This window comes from Tiliqua scincoides, chromosome 3 (genome assembly GCF_035046505.1).
Source record: "Tiliqua scincoides isolate rTilSci1 chromosome 3, rTilSci1.hap2, whole genome shotgun sequence".
NCBI lineage: Eukaryota > Metazoa > Chordata > Lepidosauria > Squamata > Scincidae > Tiliqua > Tiliqua scincoides.
The window spans coordinates 82,340,773-82,357,525 of NC_089823.1; the positions used below are offsets into that span (position 1 = coordinate 82,340,773).

Sequence of the window (16,753 nt, forward strand, 5' to 3'; positions counted from 1 at the left end):
CAGCCGCAGCTGACATTACCAGTGTCTCACTCCTCCACGGACCACCAGAGAGGGTGAAAAACGGACTACATGCTGCTGCAGCCAGCACTGGAGTGTCGGCTGCAGCAGGGTTTGTGAGAGGAATTTTATCACGGGGTACAAAGTGTCTTTTGGGCCCCTTTGCAAAGGGGGAGGGGTGAAACAGAGTAGGGGAGGGTGGTGACGGGCAAGGAGAATAGGAGCGGGGAGAGACAAAGTAAGGTGAGGGTAGGGTAGAGACTGCTGGAGAAATCTTACAAGCCCAGATCTACCCACTCATGAGGCATCAGTAGTGTCCCCAGCATCCCGTATGGACGACATCTGAGTAGATAGGAAAATGTCAGATCCCAGGAAACTTCTGGGCCCCCTCCATTGGCTTCTGGGACCCCCTTTAGACACTGGGTAGGGGTACAAATTACCCCCTTTACCTCCTTCTCCTAGGCCCTGGGCTGCAGCTGTGGGCAGTACATTTTTTGCCTTCTCTTGTAGTCCAAGGGAGAGCACTCAGTTGGAAAATGTTTCCCTGTAGACTGCCAAAGATTGTACATAATTGATACTGATTTTATTTTTAAAAATTACCATTGGACAATAAAAATTCAACTGCCTGCACCCCCACATTTCTCCCTGAATTATCTCATACCATACATTTACAAAGGAAGAAGTGAACGTAGGAAATGAACGCATGAAAGGGAAAATGGAAACAAACAAAACCTATCTATCTGATGCAGCTTTTATTACTACTACTATGTAGAAAAAAAACTCCAGGGTTAATCCTCAGTATCATTTAATCTGAACAACAACAAAATCAGGTTAAAATTTAGACCCTTTGGGCACACTGAAAGACACCTTCGGATCCACAATTCACACGATTCCTGAGAGGTTTTTGTGGTCTCCTGCAGGTGGTGTCTGAAATCAAACCATTTTATTTTGCCATGAACACTGCAAAGATGCATTGCTGATCTGATCCAAAAACCGGTAGATCTTAGAACATTTCTCGTACAGCGTGGAAAGTGAGATAAGAAAATTTTAATTCCATCTCATGGGGGGGGGGGAGAAAACAACCACTATCTGTTAGTGTCACATGCTTCTGTCCTTGAAGCCATTCCTGCCCAATGTTGCAGGGATCAAGTATGTACATCTGTGGGCGGGCAGAAAGGGGTTAAGGTGATCCCAGTTGCGTTGGTCAATAACTAACTTCCCCATATGCACACTCAAACAGCATGTTGCCACATGTGGCAACAATGATACCTACCTCATTGATGCTGATCTCTGCTTCCACATACTGCAGTCCTTTCTGAAGTATTGAGATGAGGGCAGCAGGTGGCACTAGTGTTCCATTGATGTTGGACTGGCTAATATGACTCTCTATTCCAAATGTAAAGGCTGAATGGGAGAAACCTGAAAGAGAAGGGAAGCCATGATATGAAATCTAAACACTCCTCAATGCAACACATGCTCTAAATACAACACTGCTTGAAACTGTGAAATGTCAACCCAAGGAGATCAATTTATCAGATTAGGTCAGATGCTGGCAAACAAACTATGAAAGCTTCCCCTTCTCGACTCTGCTCCCCGCCCTAACGTTTCATCTGCAAACATACGTTGCAGAAAATGAGGGCTTGGGAAAATCATTAGTGCTAAAGAAGATGATGTGTCTCTCTTTTATACAATAGTATGATGCTGAAAAATCTATTTCAGTACACAGGTTGCATTTATCTGCCAAAGGCATAGTTGCAATTCAGAGCTCACACAGGGGAACTATTTTATCATACAGAAAAAGTCATCCTATCAACCTTCTGCCCACAGTTCTCACTACCAGCTTAATCTGAGAAGTACTATTTCATGATTGTAACAGGAAATGAGAACTTTCAACACCCCACCCCAAAAAGGCAGTCTCCTTTTCTTTGTAGGCAACAGCAAATGACACCTGCCCAATGCCAATTGTAACACTGCCAATAACTATGTTTGGTTTTTTTTAATGATTGGGAATGGACAGCAAGCTCATGCATTCCCCCACCCCCGTGTGCATTCTTTTTAAATCTCCTTTCCTTCTGCTTGAACTATGGTTAATTTAATTATGGTTCTTGATGGCTCTACAAAGAGGAGGCGGCCTGAATATGTAAGACAATGGGAGGTGGGGCTGTGAGAATGACTAACTGTAGCTGCAGCTCCTCATCTAGACACGGCCAAGGTGCCAGAGAAAGTACAGACACAAGATCACATGATGAAGGAGAAGATGGAGGCGTTCGAGCAAGATATAGATTATGTGATGCTCTGGATATAAATCAGATACAAAAGTCGCTGATGTAAGTAAACAGAATTCTAGAAAAGATTTGAAAATCAACCTTATTCCTTGACCTCATACACAACCATGATCTTGACTATTAGAGATACTATTAGAGATGCTAGCATACCAGCACAGTGATAACCAAAAGTGATTTGGCGAATCCTGGTATGCTTTCAAATCTGGTAAGTTCATCATAATGGCCTTGAATAGTAAAGCAGGTATGTTTATTACAGAAGGTCCCCAATTTACATTAGCCTGTTACCCTGCACATACCCGATCTTGTTTGATCTTGGAAGCTAAGCAGGGTCAGGCCTGGTTAGTACTTGGATGGGAGACTGCCTGGGAATACCAGGTGCTGTAGGCTTATACCATAGTCTTTCGAGACTGAAGGTTGCCAACCAATCAACCAACTTAATTAATTTCAAACTAATGCACAGTATTCTGTAAGACATAATAACACATGACCGCTTGTCTTCTCTTCACACAGCTCTTTCTTGCTTGTCCCAAATTCTTCCACAGAGCTCTGCATGTGCAACTTAAACATTAACTTTTGTTAGGGTGGCCAGATTGGAAAGCCAGGAAGGGCTTGCATTGGTCCCCGTTCAGCACTGATCATTTTTGGTTGTTGAGACAGTGATGGTATTTAAACCAACACAGTGATGACAACCAGTATGCTTGGACATTTTCAGTTCAGAGATCATTCAGATCTTTTCCAAACTGGACAATGATGAGCCTTTTGGCTGTGGCCATCTCTTGTACCACTGTGGAAAACAGAATGTTGGACTAGCTGGGCAAAGCGAATCAAGGAAACATTGAAGATACATGCTCCATTTATTACAGCAAACTGAGGAAGATCATAAGAAGATGAGTGATGCTAACACAGAGGAAGAGTATATGGAAAAGGCTGAAGATAATCAAAAGGTTGAAGTGCTTGTTCTGATGGGTAGAGCACTAAAAAAGAATGAAGAAGTCAAGAACAAGAAAAGAAGGTCAAGGAGAAGTTAATTAACCATGAAAAGTTTGACAAGCAAAAGCAGATTTGACCAAGAAACTCAGAAGTTGATACAAATGAGGAATAGAGAATTATGCAATAGTTTGATTTGGAAAAGTACTCAAGCCTTCTGGCAATGAAGACCCTGTGCAAGCCTTGGAACAAATGTGAGCGCTCAGAGTTGTATCTCTGAGTATTCCCATTTGTTCCATGGCTTGCACAGGGTCTTCATTGCCATATATAACTATGAAGAGTTAATTCCTAAACATCTAAACTTCATGCAAGCTGTGGTTTATTCAGAAGACTCATCTTCAAATATCTCTTACACAAAACTATAGTAGAGTCAGATTCTGAAGTATTTGGTTAAAACATGCTTCAAATGCTTTACTAAGCTGATAACAAAAAGTTCTACAAGTATGGAGTTCTCTAGAATCATCAAACACGACATATTTGAGAGTACCCAGAAAAGCACAACACTTATCAGAACCACTGAGATATCTGCAATGGAGGATGACATAGTGTTACTACCACTTCATTTGGATAAAGAAAATCGGAAAACACATATGCTATGTATTATTAAATTTTTAAAAACGACATAGCAAATTGTGGTGTGTGCCTTTGCAAATATGCCCATACAGGATTGAGAATATGATGAATACCATACAGGAGTAAAGTAACTTGAAAAGAAGCCCTTTGTTTCAGTAAAAAAAAAACAAAAATGATCTGGAGCTGCCTAAACATGAAGAGGGAAAAGAGAACCAGAAGGAGAAGAAAGCAAAGAATTACAAGCTCTGTAGGTGCATTGGCAGCAAGGGTGTGGCTAGCCAACACTCCAAATTCCCCCATGTACGGAGTAAATACACTTCTAAGTAGGGCTACTATTGACTGTAAATATATTCTGCCTAATGCAGGTTCACATATACAGTTCTCCTCAGGAGATATCTGGAAATAAAAAACAATCTGAATGAAAATGAAAAGAGAAAAATATCACCACAGTGCCAATTTACAACAGCACCAAAGCTAACTATGTTCGGCGTAAAAGTCATCTGTACACACTAACTTAAGCGAGTCACAGTTAAGAGTTGGTGCAGGCATAACTGCACATGGAAGGAAGCAGCCCTGCTTCAACACGTTTAAGAGAGTGGGCAAGTTACGTCTGCACTGGGCCATTAAGGTTGCACACAGACAAAACAAATTATCCTCCAATTAATTATAAGCCTTCCTAATTCAATCTCCTGTTAAACAGGGGCCTACTTCAGAGTCATTTTTGCCATTCAGACACAACAGACCCACTTCTATGTCAATTAAGCACAGTTAGAGCCAAGACCAGCCTATCTATGGTGTAAATTATGCAACAAGCAGTAGGTGGCAGGAGAGTGGTAATCTTGGGGTCCCCTTTTACTGCTGTTCCTTCCCGCCCTCTGCAGACAAGAGCCACATAGTTAAAGAATTAAAATATTGGAATGGAAAGTCATAAAATCATAAAGAAGGAGCTTCCTGCGTTCAAAACAAAACTGTATGGGCAGTGGCAATCCACTTCCCTGTCTCTTCAGTCCTTCTTTGCTATCTTTTAAAGGCAAGGAAGGAAGTGGTGTGCGTAAGACCTAAATATGACTGTTGGGCACAATGGTCAGAGAAGCAAGATAACATCATAAAGAATAACCACTAAATGTTCTATGCTTCAAAGAGGAAATCATCACTGAAGGAATGAGCTAAGGTGAGATTGCGAACCCCTTCCCTTTCCCACCCGCATAACTGAGGAGTGCTTGGTCCAAAACAGGGGATGACTTAAAGGAACTCTCCTGGCCCAATGCACCAGGCAATCCCAGGTTTACCAAGTTCACCATTGCTGTGCTCCCCCTTGGCCTAGGCCCAGAAAGCATTACAGATGCAATTTCACATGTTGGGAGATATAAAACACCCATTTCACCTATAAAACACTGAGTGAGAAACAGTGTCCAGCATCACAAATGCACAATTGCAATAAGGTGAAATTTCTGGAAATGGGTTACAGTTATTCCACTCTCTGTCCAGATGATTAACGGCCCGATCCAGAGACCTGTGTGCTGGTTTACTGCCAGTGTGCACTGTAGCAAACGTGCCTTAAGGCACATTTGCGAGTCCTTACCATGGCCCCAGTGCCACAGCGAGCCCAGCATGAGCCCCTCCACTGCTCCTAATGGAATAAGGTCTTGCCTCAACACACGCAGGGGTTTGATTCTGGAACTCCCTGCTGATACCGTAAAATGTGTTAAATAAAAGCAGTTTAAAAAATAAAAGAGTGTTGTCTGTTTACAATTATGGTTTAAAAACAGCTTATCTTACTGTTGTAGAGAGGTAGGCTGCAATCCTATCCATGCTTTCCTGGGAGTAAGTCTCACTGAACATAATGAGGCTTACTTCTGAGTAGACATGCATAGGATTGGGCTGGCAGTCAGCAATTAGAAATGCAAAGGACCCCCTGCTTTGCCTGGCTCAGCTGAAGAATGGAAGGATCACTTGCATGACTGTCTCTCTACAGCAGTAAGAAAACAGTTTCTAAAACTGTGATTTTAAAGGGGTACATTTTTTCCTCTTCTCCAGGGGAACATTCCTTCACACTTGCAGTGGCCATTCATGTTGAGTCAAATCAGTGTATAAAAAAAAGATTTTTGTAAAAATCATGCAGAGGTTTTTGTTTAAAAAAAAAAAAAAAAAAAGCATGTGCAAAGCATTTTGGCAACTATGTATTAAAGACCTATGGAAATCACGGTCATTTCAGAAAATAAGCCTTGCACAAGGATTGAAACTCAATCAATTCCAAAAATTACAGATGAGTCCAAAAATGTGGCAGTCAGGGGGATAATCTCAGCAGCATTGTAGCCATAACTCTGGCTTTGAATAGCTTTGACTGCTTAGCCAAGCAACCAGATACGTCTACTGGAAAATATCATCCACAGAACACCATCTGGGCCTTGGGAGTGCCTTCTAACACAAAGTAGGGAGGGGAAAAAAGGAAAAATTGTGTAATCTGATCCCTGCAAATAAATAGTTTTCCAAACCCAACTTTTTTACTTATAATGGCAGTGACAGGCCTGTTAGTAGATGCCTAACAAGAAACATCTTTCTAAAGCTTTTTCCCAGCTGTGCACAATGAAGACGGAGTATTTTGAAGATGTACATCAACATTTTACATTGGTTGCACAAAGACAGGTTTTGCTTCCCTGAAGCACATTTTCATAGTTTCAAAACCTGCTTAAGGATTCAGGTATCCTTAAGGACATCAGCTCAGTTGTTTGATAGGCACAAGCCCCTTAGACTTACAGTACATGCATAGACATTTGCCCAGACTGAAGAAATGATTTAGGATAGGCTTAAATCCAAGGCTATGGTGAATGCAAACCCAGGCTTGAATCCAGGCAGAACATTTGCATTTTGTGCCCCGCACATAAGGTTTATTTAGCCTTGAGCATTGAAAGGTGGTAGTAGTGTGTGTCCAACTGGATGTACTTCCTGAAATTGAGAGATTGTTAACTACTCAGTGACCTTTTCAAACTAATCAAGGCAATGTAGAGAAATTAATTACCCAAAATAACCAAATGGATTGGTTTGTCCTCAATTCTCAAGATTTGATTGAAATATGGCTGACCAAGACAGGCAAATGATACAGAGAGAGGCATTAGATCAATGATAAGATACACTGCTATTTCTTTCAGCTCCGTCCCTTTTCACCTGCATCTACCATGGTGGCGTGGTCCTGTTTTTTCTCTCATTTTTCTTATTTTGGAACATTTCTAACCCCCTCCCCAAGACTACGGGATGCTGCAGCCAGTCAGAGAAACTACCTGCTCCTCTGAAGTAGAAGTAGGGCCCCTCTCAACGAATCCAGTATCAGCGAATCTGCAGATCGGGGGGGCACGTGCCCCCACACCCATTCCAGTACCTTAGTTTTTGTTTAGTAGTACTGGAAGTGCCGGAATTTCTTCTTTTAAACAAAGCAACTTTCTTGTTGAACAAAGAGTGATGTGCAGGCAACCAGCCTGCATGCTAGAGGGAGACTAACTGAACAGGTGCTTTCTGTTAATATTCAGCTAGTCTCCTACCAGTAGCATGCAGGCTCAATGCCTGCATGTCACTCTTCAGTGCAGCAAGTTCATGTCACTCTTCAGTTCGGTTCATGCTCTTCTGCTGATAGCCAGCCACGGCAGTTGGCCTCTAGACACCACCACTGTTTGTGGTGGCAGTTCTGGAATGGCCTCTGACTGCGTGCTGTGTGTGCCACCATAAGTTCATTTACAATCGTGGAACTGCTGTTCAGCTGTTGTAAAGCCCATTTAGTTCCGGACCGCATTTAACGGCATTTATTTAACAAATGACTTTATTAGGTAAGCAATTCTAATTCATGCTTTCTCCCCCTCACCCAATCTACAGCATAGTTACATAAATCTCTTACATTACTAGAAATATTATTTTTAAGATGAGAATTCCTGTGTTGCTACAATTATTTCCAGAGATTCAGGAAATGCATCCTATATTACAAGCCTTCCCACAGTTCCTGGGAATTGAAGACAAAGGATCCTCCTGCTGTACTTTATACTGCTGCCAGAATTATAGTACACATGGCTGACGACTCCGTTTCTTAGAATCAAGATTTTTACTTGGATAGTTGATCTTAATAGTATCTGCCAAGAACTTAGAGCTATTCAACATTTAGTCATCTGTCAGGGAAGGGGGAAAAGACTTTTAATAGGAAAGCACTGTGGAAAAATTTAATGAGTTGAGAAAGAAGCTTTTGATTAGTTTCATTTACTACTTCTGTAAACCTATTTGTCAGCTTTTTTAGAAAGAAAAAAACATTCAAGTAACCCTTTTTTGCACTGGCATTACACCAGTTGTCTAATATGACATTAGACCAGTGGTTCTCAAACTTTTAGTGTTGGGATCCATTTTTTAGAATGAGAATCTGTCGGGACCCACCGGAAGTGATGTCATGATCAGAAATTACATCATCAAGCAGGAAAATTTTTAATCATCCTAGGCTGGAATCCTATCCACACTTACCCAGGAGTAAGTTCCATTGACTTTCATTGTTAAAGCGTATACATAGTAGCCTGTTAAAAGTAGAGATCTGTAACATTTTTCCAAATACAGTCACATACCCATCTAATGTATTAAAAATAAAATATTGAAATGAATGGGGACCCACCAGAAATTGGCTCACAACCCACCAAGTAAGTCCCGACCCAAAGCAGTTTGAGAAACACTGCATTATACATTAAGAGTACCATGTATTCTGCCATTTATCTTAATCCCACGTGCAGATCCAGAAAATACGAGACCTTTTCAATAGTGCCAGAGTACAGGACAGATCTCCATTTACCAAAACAAATGAACATTATTTTCGGTTTTTGCCTAGTGACAAAACAGGTAACAGGTGGTGATGGAGACTGTATCCAGATTCATTTTCTAGCAAGGAAAATCAATTTAAATTTTGCCTTAAGTTGTGTGCTGCAGTCAATAATAATGACCACCTGTGAGCTGCAATAGGGAATAGGCCATCATTGCCGACACACTTTAATGAGCTCTCAAGGTTTTCAAACATTGAAATTTTCCACATATGGGCACTGCAGCTCTTCCAGTTGCCAAGACAGTAAAGCCTCCCTTTTTAAAAAAAAAAATCATCATACTCTGGCATGGTGCAAACTGCCCTATTCAGCTATTAAATCTTCTTTAAAAAAAATGCACCAGTACTGCCCAAAATAACCAAGTACTGGAAAAGCATAGCTCAAAAACACCTGCTGACTTATGCGTGGTGCATGCCAAATATTCCTCTCCTAAGATAGTCACTTTTATCCTTTGGTGAAAAATATTTGTCCAGCAACATATAAACCCTAATTCCATCTTATTCAAATATACGTTATAGGAAGAACCAAAGCTCCCAGTTCTACTCAAATCATTGAAACTTTAAACTCTGGATTCAGAATCAATTTGTCAAACCATTCTTCTAAGAACAGGCAGCAATTTTACATGCTCTTTTTTCTATGTTAGCTAGATGCTACTAGATTTAGAATTGCATGGGCTCTATTAATCCAAAATAATCTGTTGAAGGGCACATGCCTTGGCTCCACATCAAGTCCATTTGTATAGTAAAACTGGCACAACTACAGACACTATGCATTCAGCACTGTAAGTCTGTTCACCAACGGGCTTAGATGTCTGTAAAAGCAATCTTTCTAGGTTTTATTCCTCCTAATTTTGGGTGCCCATTCAAAAGAAAAGTGGGATATAAATTAAATGAACAAATTAAAGTGTATACATTTGTTGAACCTGAAGGGAAACTGCATACATTCCCATATGCTCCCATCATTGGTGTTTTTTTTTTCCCCCTCCTCTGAATAAACAAACTATTCTATGCTCAGATGACCAATCATATAAAGGAAAATAAAACACAAAGCTTCTGTGCTGGTGGGTAAAAGGGGTCAGATACCAGGATAGGAGAAGCAAAAACCCCATCACGCTAAAGGCACAATCTTATGTGTGTCTATTCAGAAGTAAGGCTGCAATCCTATCCACATTTACATGGGAGCCAGTTCCATTAACTATAATGGGACTTACATCTGAGTAGACATGCATAGGATTGGGCTCTAAGTTCCATGAAATTTAACTGCACGTATCCCAGGGAAGTATGCATCAGACTGCAAGTAGAGGATCTGGGTGGAGATCCATATCAGATAACATCCACATCTATCTTAGATCCACATCTTAGATCCACATCTATTCAGATGGATCTAAGCATCACAATGACATCTGCACCAGCTGCATCTGTGCATCTTCCATGCTACATGGGGATGAATGTGGTAATTGTCCAGGTACTTTTGTAGTCTCTGGCACTTCTCAGAGTACCCACAGTATCTTTGACATTGGTTACCTGGACTAACCACATATTTTCATTCCTCGAAAGGTCTTCTTTGTATTTTACAATAACATAGCCAATGCTAACAGGCCACATTTAGACCTCTGAATAGACAATTATTTCAGACCAAAGAAAATAACTTAGACAATCACCGCAAACGCTTCCTTGCTTACAGCTATGAACTGCCATGGCAAATCATTTGTCAAAAGCATGCAGCCAGAACTGTCTTGGAAAAATACTATCAGATTAGCAGCAAGGTCACAATTTTTATTTTCCATTTTGCTTCACTGTGGAATTTAGGTATATATCTCATTTGGCAGATTAGAATCTTACGGCCCAATCCTATCGAGCCCAGACACCAGCAGAACATGCATTTCATAGGCGGCAGCCTTTTACACAGAGTAGTGCGCTGAAGCAGCACCAGCTGGAGCCTTCCCACGTGCGTCAGCGGAACCCAGAGGAATCTACGAAGGCAGGTAGGACATCAGGGAAAGCAGGATGGGGTGAAGGCAGAATGAAGTAGTGACAGAGGTGAGAGAATGGCAGATCAGGTCCAGGAGGGGGACAGGTTTGGCAACAGCTGCTGAATCCTAGCCCCCTTTCCCATATCCAATCCCATGGTGCAGCAAATTCACTAGTGTAGGTCCAAATAGATCCCTTTGCATTGTGGAGCTTTAACCCCAGGTAAGAGAACAGGGGACCTCCATAACTGCCCCCCCCCCGCGAAGTTAGCCATTTTGGTGTCACTGCATCCGCAAAAGAAGGGGAAACAATAGAACTGAGCTGTTAAACAACTTTAATGAAACTTAACTTGATAAGGTTACTTCAAATCTCATAATTCAGAAAACATCAATAGGCCAAAGTAAATGAGACATGGAAAACCACACTTCCCCAGTTGCTTTCCTGCTGATGGTGGAAAAGATACAGAATCTCCATATTTACCCCGTGAGGTATAAGCACTGGATGGGCACTTTCTGAATTTTAATCAGTAATAAAACCATCAGGATTCTGCTCACATCTCACCTCATTTGGGTGTAAAAGAGCTAATGGAAGATTACAGAAGTATAATTTAGAGCCCAATCCTATCCATATCTACTCAGAAGTAAGCCCCATTATAGCCAATGGGGCTTACTCCCGGGTAAGTGAAGACAGAATTGCAGCCTTAATATGTGTCCCACCAAAAACTATTTCAAATAAGAGGCAGTCTTAAATAATATAAACCTTCGCCTTGGGTAGGCAAAAGATTTCCATCCTCTTAACCCTTTGTGCAGTTTTGGAAACAAGGGCAAATCAAGCTTTATATAAACACTCTCAAAGACATTTAGTTATTGGTAAGAAAAAATCAGTTACCTGACTCTTGGAGATAGCGATACACCAAAAAATTCACTTCATCACTGGTTATGCTCATCTTAGCCCCACCTCAATATGATGAGGTCTGCAAGAAGTGCGATCCACGCTCTGTTGAAAGAGGAAGGACAAAACCCACAAAAAAAGCTTTATATAGCCAGTTTCCAAGTGTTTTCATTTTCATCTGATTTTATTTATTAAAAAAGTACCACCTGATTTTTCCTGCAAGAGATGTCCACAATAGATTATAACCCTGAAAAATGATCACAGCTGAGTTTCTCAAAGTGAAGGCTTCACTAGGGCACCTTTTTATCATCTAGAAGAATTATGAAAACATTTATAGACTTAAAACGTTATAAAGGAGCTTTCTCTTATTTTCTTACTCTGCTGCATTAAAAGGATGCTTAACAGTTATAAAGGATTTTTTTTTTTCAGTTTGCCTCTTCCTTTCTGCTACTTTTCAGTCAGTAAACCGCTCCCCCCCAATCCCCTAAATGATATTACAGCTGAATCATACTAGATGTTAGCACGTCAAATACTGTTATCACCCTTCATTTGTTGGGCTTACTTGTTTAAAGAGTGCTATAGTATAATATTCAATCAAATGGAAACATCCCAGAGTAAACAGCAGAAGTATATTTAGCAGAAATTACTGACGCATAACGTACTTAATATAATGTACTTTGTGGGAGGGGCTGCAGCTTATCGGTAGAGCATGCAGAAGATCTCAGGTTTAATTCCTGGCATTTCCAAGTAGAGTTGTAAAGAGGTTTCTGTTTGGGAAACTTGGAGGGCCACGTTTGATCAGTCAAAATACTGAGCTAGATGGACCAAGATGGCTCAGTGCATGTTAAAACCAGAGGTGGAAGGAAACGGTTTTATTTTTTCGTGAATTTTGGTGTTTTACAAAAGTTAGAAGTGTAGAAAGCTGCATTATGTGTGTTTATTCAAAATGTACATTATAATTATAAAGTATAATAGCTTTAACAGTGCTCTAGATAGGTGATATTGTGTCAGCAGATACCAGGGATGGCGATTCGACTCAAAACACGCATTTTTGGTGACTCGTGCAGGCTTGACTTTATGCTTGCTTTGAAAAAGTGATTTGGAACTTGGGGAATTTTTCTTAGAAACAAGTGGAAACACCATTCTGCTTGGTGTCTCTCTGTTTGTGTGCACTTACGCACTTTTTCCCAGCAGCTTCTGAAGGACATTGTGGGCAATGAAGAAGCTGCATGAGCAGGAGACTTGGACAGAGGAGGGCAGGTTTGCTCCAGGAAGCGGGGCAGAGGATAGAGAGGAAGAGGGAGGCTTACATTTTGCTCAGGACCTGCCCACCAGCTGTTTCAGTCCCCTCACTTGCGCTGCCCATCCACTCCCACCTTGTGAGCTGGAAGGGTGTCCCCTCCTCCTCCCTCCCTGTAGGTTCGTCCAGGTGGAATCAGGAATCATATGTGACTGGGGGATCGTGGCTGGGATTCATCAGGAACCAAATGAATTGGCGCTTTCTGTACTGCTGCCCTCACTTGAAGGACAGCAGAGCTTTTCTTTACAGATGGGACAGGAACATCAGGGGAGTGTTAAATGAGAGCTCCAGCACATACACACACCCCTGGCAACAGCTCCGTTTTTTCTGCGGAGCTGTACCTGACTCATTTGCCAAAAAGACTCTGATGTGAGTCAGAGTCCCAAAAACCCTCTGGATGAGTCTCCACAGTCACCCATTAAGATCTGAACACAAATCAAGTCAAAGGGGTTGGGGCATTGGGGCTAAATGCAAGTCTAGCTGCAGTGCATTTGCACATCCCTGGCAGATGCGGCCACAGACGTTTCCCATTTACATCCCCCCATTAAATAATAAAAACCAAATAAAACGGGTTCTTTTGCAGATTTCAGAATTTTTGTTTTTTTACAAAAGTGAGAAGTGCAGAAAGTGGTGTTATGTGCTTTTATTTCATTATCACTATGTTCTCCCACCTCTAGTCATAATTATATGTTTATACTTTGTTTGGCATCACATTGTTCCAACATGGAAATAAAGAGCCAAGGAAACTAATTACATATTCCTTCGCCATCTACAAACCACTCTACTGTCCTGCAATGCAGATCTGGGTGGGAAGAAAATGAAACTAACACAAGTGGTCATGAGACCAGCACAATTGAGAGAACCAACCACTTACGGCCCAATCCTTGCAACTTTCCAGTGCCAATGCAGCTTCAATGCAGCTCCAAGGTAAAGGAGCAAACATTCCCTTACCTTGAGAAGGCCTCTGTGACAGCCTCCCCACCACAGGATGCAGCGCACGCCCCATTGCTAGGGCTGCATCAGTGCTGGAAAGCTGAATAGGATTGGGCCCACAGCGTTACTGCAGATGAAGCACTGTTCTGTCATGATACAATCCTACAACTGGATGCTGCAGTTAATGGGATCTACTGTATTTAGCAGTTAAGCTGCAAGAGTACAGGATGAATAATTAATAAATGTAATGGTAGCTATAGCAATATAACCGTTTCCATGACTAGACAGTCTGGCAGGGAAAATCGAGACAGGGATTGTACGCAAAAGATAAAATACCATATAAGATCGTATATGATAAACATAACACTTCATATGCATTAAACAATATACAATATTAAGAACTCTTTCAACAGAATAAGGAGTACGTTCTTTGCTTCATATGTGACATGTTTCTCACTGTCTTTTTTTGTCAACCAGATAGTCTTTGCTCATTGAAACTCTATTCAGTCATTTTGCTTGGAGTAGCATCTGCTGCTTCAAGTCAGCTATTCTCATCTACAGGTTTCCCCAAAGCTGAAGGTCATGCATGACTCTAGCAGATGTCTCTGCATTATTTATGTGAGCAGTACTTTGGAGTTGTGTGGTGCTTTTATTTCACTGTCCTAATATAATTCATCAACAATTCAGATTGATTTTCCCCCTCTTAGTTTTACTATCATAGTAAATTAGGACCCTTCTTCCCAAGTATTAATTTTATTTATTGCAGTAATTTGTGCATCTTGCAACACAGATAAGTAAGTAAACCTCCTTTATTTTCCTTGAGGAAAGGCCTGCCTTCGTATTCTTAATTAAAGGTTCTAACATCTTTGGAGGAAAATACTGATGATTTTCTCATTAAAGCTATGATTAAAAAGACAGTCTTTAAAATGTAGAGGCTGTGAGGATTAATCAACAGTACAGAAAGACAGAAATTATTGGTATTCAATGGAACAAAATGGTCAAAGTGGCATAGTTATCTGTCTTATTATCTGGAAAGGACTGTTGTGAACACAAAAGTTACAGCTGTCATTATCAGTTTAATATCATGACCTGTTGTGTAGCGCCACTTAAAAGAGCTTATTTGTGTCAGCTGAGCAGGATGGACCAATGGCACTCAGATCTACAGGGATGTCACACAGAGGTGTTATACCATAAACCAGAGCTGTCCAAACCCCAGCCCAGGGGCTGGATCTGGGGTTCGGATGAACCCATCCACCTGGTTAAGTGGACCTTACCATTCTGCTGGGTCGCTGCATGTATTCCTAGCAGATCGGGAGACAGGGACACTCTGGACAGTCATGTCTGCCTGGATGTCCTATTGTGCAGCCTTCTGGGATGCCAGACAACAGACATGACTGCCCAAAGAGTCCCTACTCCCTGATCTACTAGGAATACACGTGGCGACCCGGCGGCATGGTAAGATGCAGTCTAAATGGGGACCATATTTCCGTTGCACAGCAGTGGCGAGTTTGGCCACTGCTGCCATAAACAAACAGGTACCTGAGCTGGAGTGGGTTTAACCTTAAGCATTTTGGCCACAATGGAGCCATCATTGGCCGAAACCATTATGGAATTTGATAAGAAGCATAAACATGATGGTGTTGCTCTGCCTGCCTTGCATAGAATAAGCCGTGACACATTTTTCTTTAGAACGGAAAAAAATTGCCCCAAGCCAACTCAAGCAAATCCTGACTCTATTAAATGCATCATGCATCCTAGACAAACAAAAGTGCCTTGTGGCAATGAGATGCTTCTACAAACAACCACATGTATTCAGGTTGCATTATGAATTCAATATTTTTTACGGCCTCAAGATGTGCGATGCTCCAGTCTAATGTATCTTAGCTTCAATCTATAATTAAACCGCCCAGATATTCATAATTTAGAATCTTATAGAGCTCAGCACAATTCAAACATTTGGTTGCGAGATTTCAGACCGATTCTCCATGTAGTGTTCCATGTTGAAATAACTGCCATCCAATGAACACTATGGACAAATGACATTGAAATGAGTTATCTATAGGAGTCCTCAACACTCAATTCTTCTGCATTATTGACTCATGATATTTTCATCTACAAACTATTCCTATCAGTGGCGTAGCGAACGATCCTGTTGCCCGGTGCAGAGCGCAAAATGATGCCCTGGAAGTGACGTCACTTCCGGGTTTTGAATTCATACTCACTTTTCAAAGAAAAGTGAGAAATAAAAAATATGCCACGCTTTGTTTGGCAGGCAGATCTCAAGCCCTGTAGCTGCCTCACGTGGGGGGGAGAGCAGGCTGTGGAGAAGCAGCCAGACTGCTCGCCTGCTCACAGTGGCTGGGGGGGAGGACTGGGGGTAGGCAGGTGGGAGGAAGTCGCACCTGACTGACGGAGGCCCCAATCTTATCCACATTTACCTGGCAGTAAGCCCCATTGACTCTAATAGGACTTACTTCTGAGTAGACATGCCTAGGATGGGGCTTTCAGACTATCTGCGGTTGTGTGGCGGGCAGAGCTTGAGTCCTGCAGCTGCCGGGGGGGGGGGGAGAGGAGGCTGTGGTGATGCTGCCACCTGCTCACTGGCTCGCAGGGCTGAGGGGGAAGAGGACTCGGGGCAGGACTTGAGGAGGAAGCCGCGCCTGCCCTACTGAGGCCCCAATCCTATCCTCACTTCCCTGGGAGTAAGCCCCACTGACTCTAAGGGGACTTACTTCTGATTAGATGTGCCTAGGATTGGCTTTGAGTGAGTTCATGCAGGAGGTGGCGGCGGCAGAGATGCGCCTTCTCCTCCTCCCCTCCTGAGGCTGCCAGGAGTGAGATGGAGGCAGTTGCAGCCCCACCTCGGTGGGGTGACTGTTGGTTCTTGAGTGGGGGGGCTGTGGCGCGAGCACTGAGGTAGCCCACGAAGATCTCCTCCAGCCCTGCCAAAGTCTGAGGTGAAGCAGAGCTGGCTCTTTT

General features: G+C 42.1%; 1 protein-coding gene and 1 pseudogene across 4 annotated transcripts in view; one reads left to right on the plus strand and one right to left on the minus strand.

The window, feature by feature from the left end:
- Nucleotides 1-16,753, minus strand: part of TBL1X (transducin beta like 1 X-linked) — a 160,366-nt gene that overhangs the window by 24,397 nt on the left and 119,216 nt on the right. For all 4 annotated transcript variants that reach the window (XM_066620350.1, XM_066620349.1, XM_066620351.1 and 1 more), the window contains exons 4-5: nt 11,539-11,646; nt 1,271-1,416 (exon numbers count right to left, since the gene is read on the minus strand). In XM_066620350.1, coding sequence (XP_066476447.1) covers nt 1,271-1,416; nt 11,539-11,596 — 204 coding nt within the window. In that variant the 5' untranslated portion in view covers nt 11,597-11,646. The remainder of the gene's footprint in view (nt 1-1,270; nt 1,417-11,538; nt 11,647-16,753) is intronic.
- Nucleotides 2,552-2,669, plus strand: LOC136646664 (5S ribosomal RNA; annotated as a pseudogene).